The sequence below is a fragment of the Arvicanthis niloticus genome, chromosome 19 (assembly GCF_011762505.2).
Source record: "Arvicanthis niloticus isolate mArvNil1 chromosome 19, mArvNil1.pat.X, whole genome shotgun sequence".
Classification (NCBI taxonomy): Eukaryota; Metazoa; Chordata; class Mammalia; order Rodentia; family Muridae; genus Arvicanthis; species Arvicanthis niloticus.
This window is the reverse complement of record NC_047676.1, coordinates 43,560,376-43,585,406: the sequence shown is the minus strand read 5'-3', so window position 1 is coordinate 43,585,406 and position 25,031 is coordinate 43,560,376. Positions and strand designations below refer to the sequence as shown.

Sequence of the window (25,031 nt, the reverse complement as noted above, 5' to 3'; positions counted from 1 at the left end):
CTTTAAGTCATGCCCTTAGGTCTTGTCTCTAAATCTGATCTCTAAGTCAAGCCCTTAAGTCACACACCTTTAAGTCTCACACACCCAAGGGAAAATCCTGGGTATCTAAAACAAGATGTTATCAGAGTGTGCTCACTGTTGTAGGCTATTGTAATCAAGTCTCTTGTCAGGGTATATGGCTCAAGATGGCTGCAAGGATGATAGCTGCCTTCTCTTGGCTCCCCACACAAACCTACATCAGAAACTCCCTCACAGGTATAGAAAAAAGCTGTCTTCTAGGAAACCCTCCCAAATGCATTAGATCTCTAACCCTTATACCACAGAATATAATATTTGGCAGTAGGGACTTTAGAGATAATTAACATTGGGTGATAGAGTGAGTTGGTCATAATCTAGACTCTGTCCTTGTAAAATTAAGTAAGATTAGAACAGGGGACATGTGTGCATTGGAGAGTCACCAGGCGGAAAACACAGGGAGAAGTGGTTATATGGAAATTAAAAGGAGAGGTGTCTGAAGATACCAACAGCCAACAATTTTGACCTTGGATTAGCAGTGTCCAGAAATAGAAGATTAAGTTAAAATATCCAGGCTGTGGTATATGGTGGCTCCAGTACACCAGAAGTTAAAAAGCTCTGTTGTGTGTGAAATGCTGACTCTTCCCGTCAGTCTCAGATACAGAGGGAACTGGAAACCGGGAAAGAAGCTTGTTGGGTGTTTCTGGATTCTCTTTTCTCCTTTGCTACCTTAAAGGTAGCTCCTTTTGAAGTAGATTTTTATTCAACTACGAATATTAACACTGAGTCATTCAAGAAACATTAAAAATTTACAGGAATGGATGCAGTACTCCATAGATTGTCAACTGCTAGCTCCAATGTCCTCTCTCAGATTACCAAGCTGGCACTTGGAAGTCACTAGCCACTGGTTGTCCTAAACTTGAAGAAGTCCCTGTGGACCTTGAACTTTCCTCTGAGTCATCTTCTCCTTCAGTCATTCAGAATTCTAGGAGCAACAAATAGGGTGGATGAGCCTCTTGGGGAGAAAACCTGAAGCCACCCAGGCAACAGCTACTTCCTCATCTCCAAGCAGGACCCCAGACCTGGAGCTACTGATCAACCAGCTCTCTGATCAAAACTATCTGATGATACATACTTCTGCTTCTCCCCTTCCCATGTGTAACACCAAAGCTCTTATTTGAGCCTCACAGACAGGACAAAGGACATTTGAATCCCTGTTCCTGCCCAGCAAGGCTTCAGTGAATGAACTCCTTCCTGCTTCATCATGATTCTTTCTGTTTGGTTTCTAAAAGGAACTCTTAGTTCTGTTGGGATCCCTTCTCCCACTGCTTCTTTTAGTCAGGATCCCTTGACGTAAGAACCTCATGGCAGGATGAAATGCAATTCTCTTTTTAATTCTAACATCTAGTAACCTGTTCTAAAGTGTAACTCCTCAATAATGTACCACATCTTCCCACACACAAAAGTTCTCTCTAGATGAAATCTACCTTTGTTTTCAATATTCTGGCCCTTCAGTAAATTTTCCTAATTAACTAAGCAGCTTACTTGCTACAAACTGTTGTAAGGCCCAACAGCTGCCAAGAGAAAGGTTATTCTCCCTCCCTTCTTGCTTGAAGATACTTTTGCTACTTTTGATCTCTTGAAAGATGATAGAAGTTAGTCTGTCAGCTTCTCCCCAAAAGCCCCATTGGGATTTGGGCACTAAAATCTCTATTCAGAGCACAGATCTACAGGGAAATACTTTGTCAATATAGATTTACCACCAGTGGAAAGTAGCTTTGTTGTTATATGGACTACAGTTTCGATTCTGGCCACATGATGGCACTACCATAAAGAAAATCACTCATTCCCAGTTGGCAAGGATTTACCATTGGTATTTTATTAAATGCCTGTTTATTTTTGGTAGAACTCAATTTCACATGGAATATTCAACAATCTAGTAAGTACTATACTACCTGCAGAAACATATGTAATAGTGTACAAGACAAAATTGAAATGAAAAAAAATGTCTTAACTGTTCTTTCAGTCTTTTAATTGTAACACACACAATTAGAGGAATACTCTCTCTGGAAAAGTAAGGTGGTCTTCTCCAACCAGCAGGCCCATCCAATGACTTCGCACAGGCTGGGGAGCAAAGGTCATAGCCGGGTTTATGAATAAAGCAGGGGGGTTGTGTAATTCTGCTTCCCCACTTCCAGCTCCGCCTCCCTCTTATTCAAACCTGGGATAATCTTGGGTTAAAGTTTCTTGTCCTTTGTGAACAACATGCCTGGGCTTGCAGAGAGCTAAAGCCTTGAAAGTGAGAGTGTCTTGCCTTGTCTACTCTGCAATGCCAAGGAAGCTTCCTTGTATAGCATTGGGAGTGGCTGAGGTGAATATTCATCTTTTTAACTATAAAGATTAGATTTACCTATGTTTGATAGTGGTCTGGCGGAGAACCCATTTACCCTTTATTAATTTGGAATTCTATGTGTCACTCTTTCCCCAGTTGGCACGGATTCAGCACTGGTATTTTATTAAAGACCTGTATATTTTTGGAAGTCGGAACTCCAATTCAAAGGAACTGCTAACACACTGTGTTAACTGAGACAACGGGACGGACGGGCATGGAGTTCTCAAATCTTCATGATTCAATGAAAACTGTATTGACAATAGATATTTAAATTGTCTCGGACACAGTTTCTTCACCTGTAAGATGGGGACAATGCAGACTAGACTACGGCAACTCAAAATATGTCCACAGGAAACTAGAATGTGTCACCCTCAATATATTGCTGAGTCAGGATAAGATTGAATGGAATTAAAAGATAGGTAGACACAGAAGCCCTGAGAGTGGCACACCACTCTTTTGTAAGGAAAAAAATCACATTTATTAAAAGAAGTCTCAAATCCTAAGAAAGTCGTCCCCTGAAGCAGACAAAAGGAATGATTCTAAGTAACAATTTTATCAGTGAAAAACATTAACAAACCTCTTCCCTGTTAAATCCCATGTTCCTGATTGGCTTCGTTTCCTGTCTTTTCCCACACTCTTTTTTAGCTTCTGATAGCATTCAAGCCTCAGTTCTAAGCCATGTCGGAGGGTACTCATTTCGCTGTGAACTTGTGTTTCTGCAGCTAATTTCTGCCTTGCTGGAGGAATCATGGCGATAATTTTAAAAGGGTAGAAGGAAAATTATTTTCCCTTCCCTAATACGGCAGTATTTTTCATTCAAGATTGTATTAAGCTGATACAGAGATTTCAAAATAGCTACCAGCGTTTAATACAGTACCGAACAGTGCTCCATAGACGCTGGCACCTTTGCCATTGGAACAAAGAAGGCGGCTAAGCCTCTGAGTTGTTAGAACTAAACGGTAAAATCGAGTTTGTTGACAGCCACACGTTAGCTCAGCTGTCTTTATTCTCTCTTTACCCCACAGTGGGACCTTGCATTGACTCTGTGTACCAGGGCGGTGACATGGCTTAGTGACTTTAGATTCACGCAATCTGAGTCGCCTAGTTGGAACAAGAAGTCATAGATGACTTCAACTGTAAAATCATAATTAGCAACAGAACACTTTTAGCGTTACTGTTGAAGCCCATACTGTTGCTAACGAACCTCGGCCCACTCAGACCGTTAATCGCTTTTCTGAAAAATTCCACAGGATGGCGATCTTGCTTAGACTTGTTGCCTACCAAACCTTCGCCGGGCGTCAAGCCCTCTCTCTCCACTCCAAGGTTAAGAGCCTGGCCTCTGACAGGGGTCACTTATCAGGGGATGGGAAGAGGCTGCAGCGAGCTCAGATACTCCCATGCCACAGCCGGCCACCCGGATCTACGACCGGGATTGCGCCCCGTTCCTTAGCTGCTCTGATTCTGTCTGGTGTCCAGTACCGCGGGCCCAGCCACTGACCCTCCTGATCCAAGGGGTCCTAGACTGGAGTAAGGGAACCCGCGGTGCCGGCAGAGGTCCCCAAGTACTCCGGATCTCCCGGTGCCGCCCCGAGTGCCTAGCTGGATGACACCAGTGTCCGGTTGCACGGCGGTCAGGAGGGCTGTGCCAACCCTGTGACTCCCCGGGCTGCTACCCCGCATCCCCGCCGGCCCTGGACCCAGACAGGGCGTTCGCCCTTGAGTTTGTGTTTTCCACGTCCAAAGTCAGGGCACGCGACGAACGGGGGCCGCCTCCAGGCCAGGTCGAAGCCCACGACAGCCACGCGATCACCCCGCACCTATCTAAGGCGCGCACTCCAGGACCGGTGGGTGGAGCGCTCTCCCTGACGTCACGAGCCCCGCCCCAGCCAGCCGGCGGGTATTTAAAGCTTCGCTGCTCGCCTTCGCTCGGACAAGCCGAGCAGGACGTCAGACTAGACAGAAGCAAGAAGGACTGGGGCTCGAGGGACAGGGCTAGACCGGACGCGTGTCTGCGCCTCCGAGGTGGCAGTAGACAGTGTCGGGTGGCGAGGCAACGATGGAGCTCCTGCGGACTATCACCTACCAACCGGCCGCCAGCACCAAGATGTGCGAGCAGGCTCTCGGCAAAGCTTGCGGCGGGGACTCAAAGAAGAAGCGACCTCAGCAGCCTTCTGAAGACGGGCAGCCCCAAGCCCAGGTGACCCCGGCGGCCCCACACCACCATCATCACCACTCCCACTCGGGACCCGAGATCTCGCGGATTATTGTCGACCCCACGACGGGGAAGCGCTACTGCCGGGGCAAAGTGCTGGGCAAGGTGAGGAGCGGCGGACGTCAGGCTGCGGGGTGGGAGGGCGGGCTGCCCGGGCAAGCTGAGCGAGCAGGGACCCAGCGCCCGCTCTTCTCGCTCCTTCAGCTGTCTGGTCACCGGAGCGACGTGGGTCCCTCTCCTGCCCTCCTGGGCCCCAACAACGCTGGGGATCTGCTTTGCATCCTCAGCTTGCTTTCCTCCCGAGTCTACGAAGGAGGACTAAAGGCGTTTTACCTTGGCCCCGGGCTCTCACTACCTGATCCCTAGCTAGCCTGTCAAATTTCTTCAGAGGGCATTTTCCACTCTTTCCCCCTTCCACTCGCTTCTTAGAGTTCTTTGCAAAGGGGAAACGAGAGAACTGGACTGGTTTCCAGGAATGTGTCTCCCTTCCTGAAAAACCATTTTACAAAGCAGATTGTATCGCTCTGCCCACCCTATGTTCCTCAAATTTTGCTTCCTGCCCACATTTATGTATTCATTTATTTTAAACGTTGGCCCTTCTTTTTTTTTTTTCCGTCATGCTCAATTCCATCTTGGCTTTGTTTCCTCTCAGGGTGGATTTGCAAAGTGTTACGAAATGACAGATCTGACAAACAACAAAGTCTACGCTGCAAAAATTATTCCTCACAGCAGAGTAGCTAAACCTCATCAAAGGGAAAAGGTGCGTATGACTGTTGAGTAAAGTATTTTCTTTGTGTGCAGGGATGGCCCTACCCTGTTAGGAAAATGTCTTCTGCATGTTTAAGCACTGCCCTTCCAGACACGGTGAGAAGCTAATAAGCCTTATCTTTTTTTTTTTTTTTTCTTTTTTCTTAGATCGACAAAGAAATAGAGCTTCACAGGATCCTGCACCATAAGCATGTAGTGCAGTTTTACCACTACTTTGAAGACAAAGAAAACATTTACATTCTCTTGGAATACTGCAGTAGAAGGGTAAGTGTTAACTCCTGGGTCAGCGCGCTTGCTAACCGAAAGCTGGAGTGGTGTTTGGATTACATTTCATCAGCGGTTTTAGCCCGTGACAGTTAATTATTCTCCCACCATAGGAGGCTGCATTACTAGTCCAGCAAAGGGAAGCCTGATCTAGGTAACTTTGTTTGACAAATTCTCCTCCCCCACCCCACTTCTCTTTCTAGTCCATGGCTCACATCTTGAAAGCAAGAAAGGTGTTGACGGAGCCAGAAGTCCGATACTACCTCAGGCAGATTGTGTCGGGACTCAAGTACCTTCATGAACAAGAAATCCTGCACAGGGATCTCAAGCTAGGTAAGCCCTGTACTGCAGCGGCTGGGGGAGGGGCTAGGGAGCGAGAGGTTTTCCTTGGCTCTCCCTTTTTTTAGTGTTCCTAATTGGGATCTAGCTTTTTGAATGGGTGCCTTCCGTGGAGGATGCTGGGCTCCAAATGTGAACCTTTCCAAGGGAGTTCACGGTTCGTTTTGTTTATCTTCTAGGGAACTTTTTTATTAATGAAGCCATGGAACTGAAGGTTGGAGACTTTGGTTTGGCAGCCAGACTGGAACCACTGGAGCACAGGAGGAGGTGAGAGTCATGTCCTGCCTGGGTTTTGTGGACACCAAATACACCTCTCTTATTAGTTCATAGAAAGTTAGTTCACACTACAATCTGCAAACCGCAGCAGTGTTACTGAAAGGAAACCAATGTCCACTCTGAATTAGGTAACTTATGCCTCTAAGTTGATTATAAAGGCAATCAATAAAATAAGTGTTTAAGTTTACTTAAAATATATATATATATATATATATATATATATATATATATATATATATATACATATATATACACACACACACACACACACACATACACACACTATCTGGTCTCATTTGGTTAAAAATACTTGATCATATGGGATGAGAAAAATTACCGAAAGAGGCTTCTTCAAATAAAAACACTAAAATTGAGCAAACTGAGCAAAGAATTCCAAGCTTTCTTTCCCATTGAATCATCCCCAGAGAAGTAAGTCTAATTAAAGTCATAGTTCCTAATGAGATCTTGCTATATTGTGTCTTTTCAGAACAATATGTGGAACCCCGAATTATCTCTCCCCTGAAGTCCTCAACAAACAAGGACATGGCTGTGAATCAGACATCTGGGCCTTAGGCTGTGTAATGTAAGTAGGTGCACCAGAATGCATCTGAGAGTGCCTAAAGAAACTAATTTGACTCAGTCGCAATGCTCAGAAAGAGTTTCTTCTTGACCCTTTCTGAAGATGGGTTTCTGTGCACCCAGGTATACGATGCTGCTAGGAAGACCTCCATTCGAAACCACAAATCTGAAAGAAACATACAGGTGCATAAGGGAAGCAAGGTATACAATGCCATCTTCGTTACTGGCCCCTGCTAAGCACTTGATAGCTAGCATGCTGTCCAAAAACCCAGAGGACCGCCCCAGTTTGGATGACATCATTCGGCATGATTTCTTTCTGCAGGTCAGTTCACCCTTTGACCTTTCTTTTAAATTGCATGTCATTGCCCTGATTGCTGGAGAGGTTTCTGATGGTCTCTTCTGGTTCCACAGGGCTTCACTCCAGACAGACTCTCTTCTAGCTGTTGCCACACAGTTCCAGACTTCCACTTGTCAAGCCCAGCAAAGAATTTCTTTAAGAAAGCTGCTGCCGCTCTTTTTGGTGGCAAAAAAGACAAAGCAAGATATAACGACACACACAGTAAGTTTCCAGACTTCTCTCTCCTTTCTGTATCCCAGATGATCCTTGAGTTTGATGACTGCGTTGAGACTTTACCTTTAGGGGAGTTTCAGCATCGTATTTGTATACTGCTGACCTTCAATACCAATAGCAGTGTAAATATACAACTAGAATTGATTGACAGCTTTGGTTTACCTAAACAGTGAAGTGCGATGCCCTCGCACTTGCTGCTGATGTGCTGACATGGCGCTGACTCTGTCCCCCCCTTGTTGAGATAGATTAACATACGCAATTCTTTCCCTCGATTTACAGATAAAGTGTCTAAGGAAGATGAAGACATTTACAAGCTTCGGCATGATTTGAAGAAAACGTCGATTACCCAGCAACCTAGCAAACACAGAACAGATGAGGTATGTTGGGGAAGCACATAATGAAAAGGTCGTCTCCATTCTTGGATAACTAGCATTTTGATGATTATGGGGGGCTGAGGCAATGCTTCTTCTAGTCAGGGTACCAGGGCAGATTTCTCTGGCTTGTATACATTGCTCTTTGATAAGCTTTTTCAGTAATTATCATAATCTTATGTTAGCCTGAAACTTCAAATGTAAATAGACCTAGCCCCTTGGTTCATTGTATGGCTCTTCTCTCCCTTTCAAGGAGCTCCAGCCGCCTCCCACTACCGTTGCCAGATCTGGAACATCCGCAGTGGAAACCAAACAGCAGATCGGGGATGCAATTCGGATGATAGTTAGAGGGACGCTCGGCAGCTGCAGCAGCAGCAGTGAATGTAAGTGCTCGAAGCTGTATTTTAAATAAACTTTAAGACCAGCGCTGAGTAACCCCAGTCAATTTAACATAGAAATAAAATTATAGAATTAGGGAAAGGACATTGAGTAGCCATGATCTCCATTTCTCTGGCTTTCAAATTAGTGGAGGGAAACAGCATTTCCTGACCCCGGGGTTTAATTGTAAACAATGTTGTCATTTCCGTTCCTGTGACTTTGCAGGCCTTGAAGATAGCACCATGGGAAGTGTGGCAGACACAGTGGCAAGAGTCCTTCGAGGATGTCTAGAAAACATGCCTGAAGCTGACTGTATCCCCAAAGAGCAGTTGAGCACATCCTTTCAGTGGGTCACCAAATGGGTCGACTACTCCAACAAATATGGCTTTGGGTACCAGCTCTCAGATCACACTGTTGGAGTCCTTTTCAACAATGGAGCTCACATGAGCCTCCTACCAGACAAAAAGTAAGTGTGTCTGATTAACACAATCCACCAGTTCTCCGCTGTTGGGCTAAATGAAATCAGGAAACAGTGATAAATTGCTTCTAATCTTTCTTTTCTCTACTTCCTACTTTTAGAACAGTTCACTATTATGCGGAACTTGGCCAATGCTCTGTTTTCCCAGCAACAGATGCTCCTGAACAATTTATTAGTCAAGTGACGGTGCTGAAATACTTTTCTCATTACATGGAGGAGAACCTCATGGATGTGAGTAACCGTGTCTTTAGAGTAACCGTGTGTGAAGCAGTCTAGATCCAGGAGAATCTGCATCCCTTTGAAGTTAGCTTAGTTTAGATCCTCATGCCTTACCTTAAATGCAGTGCAGAGTCTGAATTGAGCCAGAGCCAGGAATCTTGAGGCCATTCTGAGGCTTAAGTTTGAGAGGTTCTGTGTAATATCTACACTGTACAGCTTCAGAGTTATTAAACCCCTCTCCTGATTTCTTCCAGGGTGGCGATCTCCCTAGTGTCACTGACATTCGAAGGCCTCGGCTCTACCTCCTTCAGTGGTTAAAGTCTGATAAGGCCTTAATGATGCTTTTCAATGACGGCACATTTCAGGTAACTGAGCCTTTTACCGACCTACACGTTTAGGGCCTGAAATCTTTTTCCACCTAGCTCCTTTACTTTTTTTTGGCAGAACCTTTATTACTTCTTGTTTAGAAATTTCTAATGTCTATGTTTATTTTTTGTTAAAGGTGAATTTCTACCATGATCATACAAAAATAATCATCTGTAACCAGAATGAAGAATACCTTCTCACATACATCAATGAAGACAGGATATCTACAACTTTCAGACTGACGACTCTGTTGATGTCTGGCTGTTCGTTAGAATTAAAAAATCGAATGGAATATGCCCTGAACATGCTCTTACAGAGATGTAACTGAGAACCTTTTTCTTTGAGTGGACCTCATGGGACTCTTTTCCACTGTGAGATCAACAGGGAAGCCAGCGGAGGGATACAGAGCAAGTTAGAGAAATCAGACAGGTGGTGGTACGAAGACAATTCCTCTGTGGCCTGCTGGACTGCTGGAACCAGACCAGCCTAAGGTGTACAGTTGACTTTGGACAATCTTAAGTGTGGAGCCGAGTGCAGTTTTCCCTGAGATACCTGTCTTTAAAAGGTTTATCGGACAGTTTTGCAGAAAGATGCATTGACTTTGAAGTTCTCTCTGTTGAGAACGTTTTTAGTTGGAAGACTTGGAACTGTGAATATACTTCCTGAAGGGGAGGGAGAAGGGACAATGCTCCCTTGCTGTTTAAAGGCTACAATCAGAGCAGCTTTTGGCTGCTTAACTGTGAACTATGGCCATACTTTTTTTTTTTTTTTTTTTTTGGTTATTTTTGAATACACTTGTGGCTGGAAAAGTGCATTCCTTGTTAATAAACTTTTTATTTATTACAGCCCCAAGAGCAGTATTTATTATCAAGATGTTCTCTTTTTTTTTATGTTGACCATTTTGAACTCTTGGCAATAAAGAGTATAAAATAGAAAAACTGGCCTCCTGTCCTTACTCTACGCAGCACCGTGCCATCAGAGCCTTTAAGCATGGGTTCCTGACACGTCAGTATGACATCAAACATATAGAAAAAAACAAGAAACATCTTTACTTCTCCTCATGATACTTCTAGGAAACCAGTCTTTAATGTCATAGTTACAATTACGGACTTTTTAGTGGTTCTAACTTGAGAAGTGTAAAAAAACCGTTGTCACTTTTTATAAAATCCCCCTCCCAAATAATTGGACGCCTGTTGAATTCCAAATCACTTTGTGTCTGAAATAGTTCTTCAGGACTCATTTAACTTAGACTCAGAAAGCAGAGTAATCCCGTGCAAACAAACCTCTCATTACCAAGTGAGTAGGTTCAGGAGGTTTACCTTAATATGGGCAAAACTATGTGTGATAATACATGCATCACTGAGATGCATTACTCAGCTTAAAGCTGCCTAGACACTTCCAGTGCCTCTGGTAATTAAGCTTCATAATTTAGTAGTAAGAAAATGCTTTGCTAATAACTCAGTGTTTTCCTTCTAGTGCACAGAGGTTGAAAAGAGGTTGTAAACCAAATTATGATATGGGTGCATCTTTTAAATTACTAAGCTATTGAGAAGGCAAATCTTGACAAGATTTCTCTTTTGGTGAAAGGTGAAGAATTTATCCTATTACTCTGAGCATACAATGACCTACACATGACCCTAATAAAACTTGTTGTTGTTCAATTGTAATCAGACTCCAAGGAAGATGCTATCCTGGGAAAGGACAGCATTTTGTTCGAAAGCTGTTTATATGTTATATTTATCTAAAAATAGATTCGGCACCTCATACACTTAGTGAAAGCCACATTTGAGAAACGGCTATGAATACCATGCATCCTCAACCACCCTTTAGTTCTTCGGGATGTCTATGCATCAAAATCTATAGCTAAGTGATAGTTAAGCAAGACTAAGTAACAGGTGTGTACAACTTGAATCTAATTTTATGAGCAGAGATCAAGCAATAGAGTTAAAATACTGAAAATAAAATATGTATTTTCCTCTTGAGGTTGACATTGGAACATAGCATGTTACTTTAAGGTTTTAGAACAGGCTTATCCATTCTTGTAGTTACTGAGTATGTCCTGTGTGACAAAGTGCAAGGCCTAGCCTTGAGTGTGGAGAACCTAGGTCTCATCTTGCCCTGCAGGGAGTCTCCCAGAGGCAGACAGTGCATCGGCCTCAGTCTGATAAGTGCTGTGATATTACGATGAAGGAATGCACTGAGTGCTGGGATAAGTGAGACCAGGAGTCAGGAAGGAGTCCTGATCATGTGGTAGACTCAGAAACAGCTTCAGCCAGAGAAGGAAAATCTTTATGCAGAGGTTGTAAGATGTTTGAGGGCCAGTTTTGAAAGTCAAGAGATGCCAAATAGGTTTAAGCAAGTGAAATAGTGTAGAGCAAGAAGCCTAAGACTGCGAGAGTTCATAGCAGAAGTATGTATGTAAACTATGGTGTGAAAAGCTAGAAGCGACCACTAATGTGTCTCTTACGCATCTTGATGCATTGAGGCTGCGTCATGAAGGCTGTATATAGTCCTACTGATAGATATCTTTGCTTTGTTTTGGTTTTAGCTTTTTTTCTTTTTAATTGAGATGCTAGCTAAGGTTGGCTTGGAACTCCATATGAAACCTATCCTAGCTTGGAACTTGGTAATAATTCTCCTGCCTCGGCATTGTGAATGCTGGAATGACAAGCATTTGCCACCAGGCCTGGCTTGCTGAAATTTTAAGAAAGAAAGTAATGTATATTATTAGATCTATAAAATTTATCCTGGCAGCATAGATGGAACGGATGAAGAAAAAAATAAAGGGGTGGGGGGCAAACAGTGAGGAGATGAGTATTGTGATCCAGGTAAGAAAGGACCCAGAGACTCAGTGTAAGGAAACACTGGACTAGTTATTGTCCCCATTGGCCTAGTGGGGAAACATGGCTTACTGTGTATGCATTGACAGAAAATGGAAAGGATCCTGATAGGGACAGTGTGATGCTGAGAGATGTATAGTGAGTTTAAACAGTAAATCAGAGTCACACAGGGATACAGAATGTAGGTTCAGAGAGCAGTTGGATAAACATGTCTGTCTCTCCAGGGTGTGATTTGGGAGTGACAAGGTGTAGGATAATACCCTGGGGAATGGGAACACCCTGGAGATTGATTCCTATTGTCTATCCGCCCAACAACCTTTGTATTTTAAACTACAGATGGAATCTCCATAAAACAAAACAGTGATGGTAAGTCACAGCCATGGAGGAAGGAGAACAAAATGTTACCAAATAACCAGACACCCTAAATGCCACAAAATATCCCCAAAATAGCAGGTGCCCTTATAGGACATATTTGATCCAAAGATGTTTTTACATTATCTATAGTAACTGCTAGAAGGGCATAGCTGAGAAAAATAAAACAATTCTTAAGAAACAAAACCAATTAGCTTTGTGAATGGTAACAACTACCTTCAGCTAAGCTTAGTATGGTCATGACAGTCTCTTGGTTGTAGTTACCTAATACTCACAATGTGTGTATTTAGGCCCCTTGACACTTCCTCAATTATTTCTTAGTGTAATCTGAAGTCTGCTGAGCAGGAAGCATTTTTCAATAGAAAAGCTTCAAAGTCAGTTCTGACGTTTCAAAAACACCATGGTTTTCAATAAAAAGCCTTCTCTGAACACCGGTCTCTATTTGGTACTTAGAAAGCAACTTACACACCAGAGGTGCTCAAAAAATACTCATTTTGGTCCCGGTTCCCGTCCTGTTTTCCATGCACACGATGGCAGAAACTTTGACTACCTAGGATGCAAAACAAATGACTTCTTCTTTCTTGCCTATCCTGTCTTCCTTTCCTTGTGAGGCCTGGTTCAATCAGGACAACAAAAATAATGGTTCAAACAAAAGGAATCTAATGGAGAACAGTGGGTTATATGCACTGGAACAGCTCCATGACCTAGCAGGAGTTAGGGTGGCAACACAGATACTAGTAGCAACTGGAAGCCATTACTACCCCAGTGGCTAGAGAGAGCCAGAAACAAGTGGGATTGCTCAGATCTGTGGTCTTCTAGAACACTCTAGGAACCTAATACAGCCATTGCCTACCAGGATTTTAAAATCAAAGAACAAATAAATATAGATATTGTTGTGGAGGGCCTTCTTACCCATTTGGGTGAGAAATAAGAGCAATAAAATATTCTGGAAATTTCCTCCTTCTTGCTCTTCAGCTTCCAATGAACCACATGAGAGGGAATCAGAAGAGCAGCCTGGGAAATGCAGTTACAAAGGTGGATTCTCAGACTCCAGAGCCAAGGACTGAAGGACAAGGAACCCACATGAGGCTCAACACACATTCTCCTCTCCTTTCATTATTTTTTCTAGTCTGAAATCCCAAAGTGAGGTCATTGTTTGGAGCTGTGGCAGCACACACAGGACCTGCACAGTCTACTTCAGAGAAAGCTTTAGAGCTCAGAGAAGTGGACATGCACCCTCATCCCTAACTCAGAAGCAATTGTGATAATCATTTACAAATAACAAAACAAAACAAAAACAAACAAAAAACTAGCTTTCTCCAAGGGAAGGCTCACTGAGAAAATAAGACACTCTTAAGGGTAGGACCGATGCCCAGCTGTAGATGGTCAACAGAAAATAAAGATCTTGGTAGGTCCGTTGTCTCACAGTATTAAGGCAAGGCATTTGTGTTTTGGTACCCCCACTCTCTGACCCTGCTACCTTACAAGTCCTTTGCATACATATTATTGCTTCCAGTTTGGGGGTTTTATGGGATTCCTAAACGTGTGAATGTGTCTCTGCATCTATATGTGTTTCTTGTATGGTTTCTTCAACTCTTATTTGGTTGTTTTGTCATATTCTAATATGTTTATAATTATTTATTTTATTTTTTAGATGCCTATTTGGTTTCTAAGAAGAGACAGAAAGGGTGTGGATCTAATTGGGGGGGAAGGTACAGAGGAACTGGCAGGAATAGGGGGTAAGAATGCCATAATCAGAATATATTGTATAAAATAAACTATTTTCAATAAAAGGACGGAGCAGAAGAAGAGCTATAGTCATTTGTTACTACAAGCAATGTAATATTTAGAGGGGGGAGAAACGGGATAGGAACATTAAGACTGGGTTCATTTGTACTTTAGTATTCTTACAACATCAGATAATTTTTTGTAGTATAGAGGTATTATTAACCTATTGAAAAATGAGTGACTAAAAATAAATAATGCATGTTGATAAGATACACTAGGAATCAATTATTGGTGCTATGTGGCAGTCCAATATGTAGGAGAATGAATGTATTTTTTAAAGCTTGTAACAAACTCTTCTAGAAACAGAAATCTGTTTTCCCTTTGCTTGGATGATGTGCCAATCTTTGTATGCTTAGACTCATGTTTCTTTCTAATGTTTTTTTATGCCTTATTAACTTTTATAATGGAATAGATTTCTTTGAATTGCCACAACTTAATTGTATTCGTGGACTCAAATTAAAAAAGTAAAAGTTCCATGTGAAGCTTTGGACTACAATATCATGGTTCATCAGTGTTCAGAATTCAGTTCAATAGGATATATGGATTTTGCCTCTGGGATAAGCCTGATAACACCTTTTTGTATAAAGCAAAATTGATTTGAATCATTGAGGTACAAGAGAAAATGGAAAAATTACTGAGTTATCTCTGCCATGAAACACTGAATGATTAGATATTTTACGCCAACCATGCAAGTAAGAACAACTTTCCCCAGCTAGGCCTATAAGAAATTAGTGCTTTGAGAAATCAGGACACAGACTGAAATAAAACAAAATGCACAATGCCTTTCTTTTGTGTTCCCTTGAGATCTGTAGAGGCAAATGGCCCTTCATGGCTGAGATCCTAACATCCGACACGCCATGAGATGCCCACTGGGGTAGCAACTTCTTGTAGGATCACACTAATGGAAAGACTGAAATGAACAGGATTGGGTGAGTTTTGAGAACTTTGGAACAGTGAAGATGTCTAAATATTTCAAGAGCTGAAGACATGCAAAGTCCAGGCAAGCGATGCAGTAGCCTGGAAGGGAGCCACCAGTCAGACTGCTAGATGATAGGAGAGCTGCTGCCCAGTGAATGTGTAACTAGCAAGTCTATGTGAATCAGAGAGGAGCGCGACTTGGTGCATTTGCTGGCTCTGACTTCAGGACTCCAGAGTGATGTCACTGAACGTGGAGCTGGAAGGATGTGGCCGCATGCCATCGTAAACCTAAATACAGATTTTAAAAAAGACAAAAGTAACTCCAGGAGAGAGTAATAGTGAAATGTAATAAGATGACCAGGTAACAATGTGTTTCCAGTATTTATTTCCTTTTAATATTATATTTTACAGTTTAATTTTTAATGATGGTTGTGTTTAGCAATTGGATTGCGTAATTCCTGAAAGTTTACTGATCAGTCTGATGAACTGGGGTAGACAAGAGCCTGTATGGGCAAAACCAATAACTCACACTTAATCAAGGCCTCTGAGAGCCAGCTGATTGCCCTGCATTGTGAATAGATAGTAGAGTTTGCTGTGCTCCTGTAGCTTGGCCCATGGTATGAAAGTCTTAGACACTTCCTCTTAACCACATGGTACTAGAGGGCATCTCTTGGCTCACGTAAATCTCAAAGTTAGAAAGGACAACATATTGTGTTGGTTTTTTTTTTTTAAACTGAGATTAAGGGTGTGATTCTAGGTTGCTAGCTATGGGTCCATTGGAATATATGTGTAGGCTAAACATTTTAAGGTCAAAAGCAAAAATTGTTTAGTTTCTTCAGTTGTTCAAGTATCATCCAGATCAGAAACTAAGAGAGCCAAGTATGATGATACATATTTTTGAAAATACTATAATGAAACCATTTATTTTGTGTTAAGCTATAATTTTAATATATATAACAAGATACAGTAAAATTACGAAAATGATTTAGTATTAAGCATGTATAAATGTTAATAATAAAAGTAATAAAGTTAATTTTTGTTAATGAACATTTACATATTAGATCTAGCATTGAAAGCATATATTAGTGTTTTATACTAAAGCAATAATAATAAAATTCAAATGAAAAGTTGGAAATTTAAAAATTGATATCGATGTAGAATTTTAAGCTGAAAGCTAATGGAAGTTATAATTAGCTTTACATGATAACAAAATTTTCTTGTTTATTATAATGGCCTGAGATGCCCCACATTGGGGGCCAAAAATGTTGAGAGTTGCTCTACCCCACATTTGGGGGCCAAAATGTCGCAGATCACTCTATCAATGTTGGAACCCGCACTGCCAAAAGCCTTGGGGGCTAAACTGTTAGAGCCCACACTGCCCCAGGCTGCTCTGGTCCACTGGTTGGGGTTCAGCAAGAGACAGAGTGAGGATGGACACAAGGAATGGACAGAGTGTGATTCAATCCCGTTTATTCTCAGTCTCTCTTCTTCTCTCCAAGTCCCTAGTTCATAGTACCAAGTCTCAGGTCCTAATTCCTGGTTCTAGTTGCTAGTCTCTTTCCAAGTTTCAAGTTCTTTCTCCAAGTGTTAAGTGCCTAATAATAGTTGCCTGTCTCAAGTCTCAAATGCCTACTCCCTGGGCCTAATACTTTTTTTTTTCATTTTATTTTATTTACATTTAAGATGCCATCCCCTTTCCCCATTTCCCCTCCCTAGAAAACCCCTGTCCCATGCCCCCCTTTCCTTTTTGCTTTTATACAATTTTTTTAAAATGTTAATCAAAGGATTTATAAGTTTGGTAATGCTCAATCAGAAGGGTAATCCAATACCCAACCTAGGTATAAAGACTATCTTTGACTGGTGGAGACCTGTGAACATCTGCCTCCATGCCCCCTCTCTCTTTCTCTCTCTCATCATCTAGTTTCTCCTCTCCTTCATCTTCTCTCCTTACTCCATCTCTTCCTCTCAGTACTCCTTCCCACTTAGCTCCTCCTACATATCACTCTTCCTGTTAAAGTAAAACTTTTCTCTCAAAATACAGTTAGAGCATACTTATTCCTAATTGTACCAGTGAGGTATAAGATAGTTCTAATACCCAGTCCATCATTTTGTTGACTAACCAGAACCTCTGTCTTCTAACTAAAACACTTATTTTTGATCCTGGCTTTTTTTTTTTTTTTTTTTTTTTTTTTTTTTGGGTTTATAATGAATGTCAGCTGAAAACTATCTACTCAGATCTTTTCTCTCAAAGTAAATAGCCAGGATTGGCTATGAGACTATGGGTCTTCAACCCCGTCAGAAATCCAGAATGACTGAGTTAACTGAAGTTATAGGAAGCACTAAACATAGCTTCTAAAACTTAGCCAATTTATAGAGACCTCTGAATACCTGAGAAGCCCCTATACTACCGAATGTTCGAGCATCAAATCTTCAGCCTTCTGGCCCAGAGTCATCTGACAGACCTTAGTGATGCAGGATTATTAAGGGCTGATTACTCTGTCTGGGCAGATATAATCAGTCGACTATTCTGCATGTGTGTCCTCTTCAGGACAGTAGTTAGTCTGTAGATGGAAAGAGGCAATTCTTGCCTAGTGGCTGTCACCACACAACTGGGCCTAATAGTTAATAATAATTTCTTTTGTCTGCCTCTCGCCTTTTATGTCTCACTTCTAAGCCACGCCTTTAAGTCACACCTTTAAGTCATGCCCTTAGGTTTTGTCTCTAAATCTGATCTCTAAGTCAAGCCCTTAAGTCACACACCTTTAAGTCTCACACACCCAAGGGAAAATCCTGGGTATCTAAAACAAGATGTTATCAGAGTGTGCTCACTGTTGTAGGCTATTGTAATCAAGTCTCTTGACAGGGTATATGGCTCAAGATGGCTGCACAGATGATAGCTGCCTTCTGTCAGTTCCCCACAGTTTATATGTTTGATTTGTTCATGAATAAGTACTTAAATATTTTAGAATATTTGCCCCATCACATATATTATAAATATAGCATTAAATATTAAGGGAATTTAATTAAGCTTATAGGTAGAATGATATATGAATGTCTCCTCAAATTTGTTGGTAAAATATAATTTGAGCATTTGAAAAGTTAACTGAAAAATATGCAGAAGAAATTGATTTTTAAAACCAAATGTACTTCTGCACATAAAAGTGAGCCTCAAAGAAAACCTCGATGATATCTGTTTTGCCACACATGTGTTTGGGTTTGGGTGCCAGGGACATATTCTGGTACAAGTAGCAACTGTAATGTAGAAAGAGGAGATATGAAAATGTCAACTTTCCCATTTTAATACTGTCTCCATAAATATTTCATTGTGTTTGATATCTCCTTGTTTTGAATCTGCATCTCAAAGACGATTTCTTACACATATAATTACATTGTAAAGCAGTTTTATTTTAATAATCACCCAGCGACCATGTATTTGGTTGATTTATTTCTTTTTAAGTTATTCGGTTACTTTGCTTCTCATTAAGGAGCATCTCAGAGTGAGATTGATGCACTTCTAAGGACAACAGCATCAAATGTCAATGTCAGCAACATCTTTCAAAGTCTGAGTTCTCATGGTGAAGGTCCTTTCTTGATCTTGTTTCAAAGTATTCCCCAGCTGTGTTCCAAAACCCACAGCAATGACACACTGGCAAATCTTTTGTGGGAGATGCTAGATAGATACATTTAAACAGATTTCTTTAAGTAAAGAGAGCTTTATCTGTATTGATATGCTCTACAAGAGGGAGGCCTGGGAAAACCGGAGAGAGATGGTGTATGGCCCCTGGAAAAGAATGGTGTGTGACACCAGGAGAGGGACAGTATGTGGCCCCAGCAGAGGGACAGTGTGTGACTCCAGGAGAGGGACAGTGGTATGTGAGAGCTTTCCCAATTTTATTTGCTTTTATTGAAATCACTTTTGAAATTTCGAAAATGTTCTTTTGGAACATTTTATCAGTGAATGTAGTGATTTCATTTCTCTTCTCCTCCCTCCGCCCCTCTCCTCTTCTCTTTTTTTCACCCCATCTTTCAGTTTTGTATTCAGAGTTGCATCATGCGGTCAAATCTGTTCAAGAAGTTCCCGTATATTCCAGGTCAACCTCTTACCTCTGCTTCCCAGGGTTTCAAGGGTGGGCTTCCGCACTTGACTGTTACTCATCCATCGTCTATAAGCCAGATTTAGTTTTGAAAGGTGGTGAAAGCCAGATAATAGAGAGCGAGTCCTTCTGGCAGTAGGATGGCCTCCCTGAAACCACAACTTTATAGGTTTTAGATCTTTATTTAAAATTTCACTCACTAAGAAAATTTCCCTTCTGGAGAGAAAAATGCGTTGACCAGAAACCAACCATTAGTTACAAGAGCAACTTTTTGCTGTAGACCCTAACTAAGTAACAGGGAGTGGCCTAGTTAGCTGTTACAAGTTCTTCTTCTTCTTCTTTTTTATGACAGACTAGAATACTTAAAATGAATTGAGTCTATATAAGTCTTGGTGTGCAACAACACTAGGTCAGAAAAGAGTTTCTTGGCAGTCCTTTGAGCTGACGAGCACAGCTGTAAGAACGCAAGGGAGCCTCCTCCTTGATCCACCTCCTGAGAAGAACTGGACAAGCACAGAGTGTGGGCAACTCCCAGTGAATGTGTGAGAGCATTGGTTTCACTTTTGATCATAGCCAAGGGGATCAGAAGTGGCCAGAGCACGATTTTCAAATTCAAACTTTAAAATTGCTATAGAAAGGCAAAGTTCAATTGACTTTATGATGGACATGGTAAAGAAAAGAGTTATATATTTAAAAATGAATGGCTTAGTGGAAAATATCAGGAAACACGGATGAGTACACACATAAAATTGTTCTTTATAAGAACTGTAAAGCATCCCTTTCCTTCAGTGTCCACTTTGTGCTTTGGGGCATGCAAGACTGGTTATTGATGAAATTTTCGGTTTTTATATTACATCTTCTATGAAAAGACTTGACTGAGCCAGGTGTGATTAACTTTTTCCAGGTAAACTGGGATGCACAGTTATTCTCCACATACAGGCAGTATATTTTCTGCTGTGACCTGCTGTTCAATATTGGTGAATAAGTGTCTCTTTAGAAACATTGTCAGCCATGTGATCTTTAATATAACCAAGTTGCATCCCATATAACCCATCGCTCAAGTTACAGAACCTTTATCTCAATATTTTGGAGAAGGAGAATTATATTGCTCTTCATATTGTAAATTACCTATGACTTTGTTTATGGTTCATTGAGCAAAGCAACAGAAAACATTGATTCAGGATATACAAGCTTACTCATATTTTAGGACACAGTGTGTCATGTGGTACTTTGTGCGCTTAAGACAATTACAGCCATTGAAGTATAAATGTTTGACAGACAGTGGCTACATGGGAAATGAAGATGAAAGACGTGAATTGGAGAAGGATACAATTGTACCAACTGCTTGCCTTTTGAAGACTCTGATTCATAATCAATTACCTGTTGTTTTGATTTGAAGGATTAGGGTTATATTAAATAGCAGTATCACTTCATCTTAGTTATAAAAAACAGACAAATAACAATATAGACTGTTTCTAGGAAAAGTTATTTCCTTCTGTTTATGGTAGACATAATTAAGAAATAGCTCAAGAGGAAATGGATGAAATAGAAATATGCTCCAAGAATAATAGAACCCATTGACTTAAATTTGATTGACATGTCTGCTGTGGGGGCGTGGGTGAAACTCACATGGTGATAAGCATTTAAATTTAGCCACAAGAGTTCCTTCTATCAGCATTAGTTGAAATATCCTTGCTAACTAAATATGCCAGTGTGTTGTAATTGTTTACCTAGAAGCAGAAGTGATAAAATGCTGGTCTTCTGAGTTCCTAGAAACATCAAAAGGGTTTCACCTTGGACACACACATCATTAGTGGTTTAGTGATTTGTTCAGAATTGCAACTGAGTTGATATATTTTATGGGCTAAGAGTTATAAGTATTAGCGGACTTGCGTAATTCCATAGCAGCTGGTACATCTGAGTGACAAGCCTCAGAAGCTATTATGTATCAGATAACAATTTTCAAACTTTGTCATGAGAGCCTTCAAGATTCAAAGGGGCTTCTCCTTAGCACTTGTTCTGCAGTGACAGTATATTGTTTCTTGCAGTTACATTTCTATTTTATTGGTGAGAGGAATAAAAATAAAAATCATGTGTTACAACAATAAAAACCAAGACCTTTGTTACATACTCCTGAAGACTCACAACAACTAAGTCCAAAGGAACAGTTTTCAAAATCTTTTGCCTGTATAAATTTTTTTCATCAAAAACTTAAAACTCTATGACATGCAAAAAATAACAGATACGATGGGTTGCATCATAGTGTCCAAATTCATGAAAATGAGCTTTTATTATCATTGTAATAAATTATTTCCCCCCTTTAATATTCCTTATTGCATCAGGAAATATCTCAAATTTAAGAGCATTTGCTGCTCTTCCAGAGGACTGGGATTCAGTTCCCATCATTCAAGTCTAGTGGGTTACTACTGTCTGTAATTCTAGCTCCAAAGAAGGCAAAGCCATCTTATGGCTTCTGCAAGCTTACATACCCAGTCACACACACACAGTCACACAGAGTCACAAACATGAGTCACACAGAGTCAGACACACACTCTCTCACACACACCTTAATATACCACTATTTCAGTGACTCAGAAAGTTTTTTCAGTAAACCATTGTAAAGTTTTCAGCAGAGCATTGGCTGTATGGGAATTCTTTTCATAGCACTGCTACCTCAGTGCTAATTTGAAGGGAAAGCACACCACGTGTGTGCAGATGAAAGTTTGTTCTGACCGGAGCCACTGTGAGACATGGAGTGGAGGGAATCTCATTGTATGGCTATGGTCTTCTCTACTGGCTCCGTTGAAATCATTGTCGTTGATGTTAAAACTTTGGGTGCTTGTTTGAAATATGTAAAGGATGGATGAAACGAAAGTTTTCTAACAACTGTGTGGAAGCCCTTGCTCACTTGTGAAATAAAAACAACACAAAATGCACCCCAGTGACCAAAGGGCAAAGCATTGGGCAGATGTCAGTAGGAAAAATTAACATTGTTTTTCAACCCATTGAGTTAGGCTTTCCTGTTTGACAAAATAAATAAATTACTTGAAGATATATTTTATTTTCTTTCCCGTCCCTCTTTTAATGAAAAATTAGCAGTTAGGCATAAAGGAAGCATGCTATCAGATGATTTTTAGGGGAAATATTATCCTTTCTTTGAAGACGTTTACCAGTGTATAGAGTCATTTTCTTGCTATAAGGAAGAAGATAGAAAAACTAAATCCTTCTAATTAGCTTCCAAAAATTGACCTTTCCACAAAATTGTTAATGATGTACAGATCACCCGTAAAAACAGTTCTTCGTAAATTCTCGGTTCTGTTAGGAAAATGCTTCTTTATCATTTCAAGGTCAAAGTATGTACCAAGGACATCTGCGTGGAAAACATTTCTTTGGTTCAGCTGTTCAATGTGAAAGTTTGCACTTCTTATCTTAAAATACCCTCTCAGGAATTAGCATACCATATCAAATTTACAGGTCAGAGCTGTCTCCACGGCTTAATGGTTTCATCCACAAAAACTGGCTTGTTCAAGTAGACTCATCCATTTGGAAGACTTCAGCTGTCTGGCTGCTGTACCTTAGGCTGTTTCTGAGAGATTACATACCCTCCAGTTCGCCTGCGTGGGCGGCCTGCCAACCTGACTAATAAAGACTGTCCCTGGGATTGACAGTCACCAGGCCCAGCATTGCTTCTGTGCCATTGCTGTGTTATGTAGTGCAGTCACATTGTTGGTATCGGAGTGACTCCCGCTTCATCATTTGACACTTTTTTTTTTTTTTAAACAAGCTACTGTCTGAAGAACAAGTTGTTACTTTAATGGAACAATAGCCATGTTTGTATCCAAAGCCAGGAAAATTAAGGAGGTAAAAGATAAAGATCTGAAGTACAGGGCTCTGAGCTCTGAAAGTCCATTTACTGCCCTGATATTTAGATTAAAAAAAAAAAAGGATAACACAGCAGTATTTACAGTTAGTGCCCCATGGCAAGCATCGCTGATGAAACCTTAATTTCAGTGAAGCATCATCTTTAAAAACAAGTAACGTAGCTATCATGTTTCTTAGCATGGCCCATTCACAACCCTTCAGAAAGGTTAGTCCATTGGCGTAGATTTGGTTGTGATGTCGGGCGTCATCTTCCATGTGATCATGGCTCAGTCGAACAGTTTGCGCATGATTGATGAGTGATCGCTTAACCTGGAGATGAAGAGCATAAGTAAAATAAATAAAATAAAAGTAAAATAAAAATAAAAATAAAATAAAAGTAAAATTCATCTCTCTTCACTTCATCACAAAACTGTTTGAAGAGGCCCCATGCTAATTCACTGAGACAAGCAAAACCTGGGGCCAAATCTTCCATCTGCTTAGGTGTTTGTTCTTTGTAGAAACTTGGCCACAGCTAGAGCTGCAGAAAGGCAGGGAAGGAGCTGTGGCCAGAGAGCAGGGAATTTTTCACATGGGTTTGTCTCTCATGAGCTATCTGACTTAGACCAGGTCCCTCTGAGTCTAATTTTGTTTCTATGCACAAGTAATTGAATATCTTATGGGCAAAATTAGCTCAGTATCCTGCTTCAGATGCTGACCCATGCACCTTTTGGAGAGACTTCATAAGCATGCACAAGGCTGCAGGGAGTTTGTACACAATTCAGGTGTATTTAAGGTTACCTGAAACCACTGAATCGTATTTACTGATATCAAGTCTCAACAAACATTAAACAAGTCCTGCTTTTTTTTCTGAATAGTGGTTCTAGCATTTCAAGATGAGAAGTCATAATTTACTCAAAATTGTCTATATTTACCATTGAAAGATATAGTTCTATGGAGAAGAAGTGAAACCACATTTTATTTATATTTAATCTGACTGAATTATGGATACAATTATGGAAAACCAAGAATTATAAGATTTGTCAAAGTAATGGAGAATTCTTATTAACATGAAACACAACAAACCAGTGCCTTTACTCTCCTGAAGGAGAGTTAGGGCCCTGTCAAAACTACTGCACGCTTGATGAAATGATAGAAGTGTCCTAATGGAGGAGTTATATACACATGCCCAAGTTATTTTATTTTGGCTTTTCAAGCTGATCATAGAACATTAGGCTTGAGATTCAGTATCAATTAATTAGTGAAATCCAATCTTTAAATATCAAACCACAAGAGGTTATAGTGTTTCTATTTGTTGAGTCAGCTGGCAGTTTTACAAGTTTGCAAAGATTTGAGAAAGCATGACTGCGCCAAGAGGCACCACTATCTCCTGTCTGTGGGTGGTTTTAAGCAGAAATAATGAAATGTACTTAGCTCAGCTGAGTCAGTGTGCACCTTTTGTTCTAAGTGAGTGTATACCATCTCCATAGTTAACAACCCAATACCTCTTTCTTTCCCAAATCATCCTGTTTACCTAGCTTATCAGTTTTCATCCTTCCCAATGCATTAATTATGATGTTTAGGTAACAATATAACAATAGCAATATATACGGTTTATCAAGGGCTTACCAAGTGTCAAGTTCTGTTCTAAGTAATATATATATATATATATATATATATATATATATATATATATATCAGTTTTACAGTAAAGTCTATCCACTGGGTTGAAATGCAGTTGAAGAATTAGTCATAAAGACATAGGCATGTGTTCAGCCTCAGAAAACTGATAAATAGGCCTGCAAAGTACAGTTGTAGGGATTTTAATATTTATATATAGAGAGAGCTAACATATTTTAGTTGAATACTTTCTCCCATAGTTTCCCAATTGTTGAGTCAATGGACACTTGTGGAGTTATATATATATTTATAT

The 25,031-nt window shown here is 40.7% G+C and overlaps 1 protein-coding gene across 1 annotated transcript; it reads left to right on the top strand.

Annotated features, from left to right (window-relative positions):
* The first annotated feature begins 3,653 nt into the window (after window positions 1-3,653).
* On the top strand, window positions 3,654-10,073 carry Plk2 (polo like kinase 2). The gene is made up of 14 exons (XM_034523572.2): window positions 3,654-4,724; window positions 5,272-5,379; window positions 5,535-5,651; window positions 5,855-5,984; window positions 6,170-6,257; window positions 6,754-6,849; window positions 6,969-7,167; window positions 7,257-7,404; window positions 7,696-7,793; window positions 8,041-8,170; window positions 8,391-8,631; window positions 8,745-8,874; window positions 9,117-9,227; window positions 9,365-10,073. The coding sequence occupies exons 1-14, from the start codon at window positions 4,464-4,466 to the stop codon at window positions 9,554-9,556; spliced, it is 2,049 nt and encodes a 682-aa protein (XP_034379463.1). The 5' UTR covers window positions 3,654-4,463; the 3' UTR covers window positions 9,557-10,073.
* Window positions 10,074-25,031: the final 14,958 nt, after the last annotated feature.

Excerpts from the sequence above, each read along its gene's own strand:
- Plk2 (XM_034523572.2), top strand. The coding sequence starts at position 4,464 with ATGGAGCTCCTGCGGACTATCACCTACCAACCGGCCGCCAGCACCAAG. Across the intron at positions 5,985-6,169 it reads GCACAGGGATCTCAAGCTAG|GGAACTTTTTTATTAATGAA; the intron begins GTAAGCCCTGTA and ends TTTATCTTCTAG. Across the intron at positions 7,794-8,040 it reads GCAAACACAGAACAGATGAG|GAGCTCCAGCCGCCTCCCAC; the intron begins GTATGTTGGGGA and ends CTCCCTTTCAAG.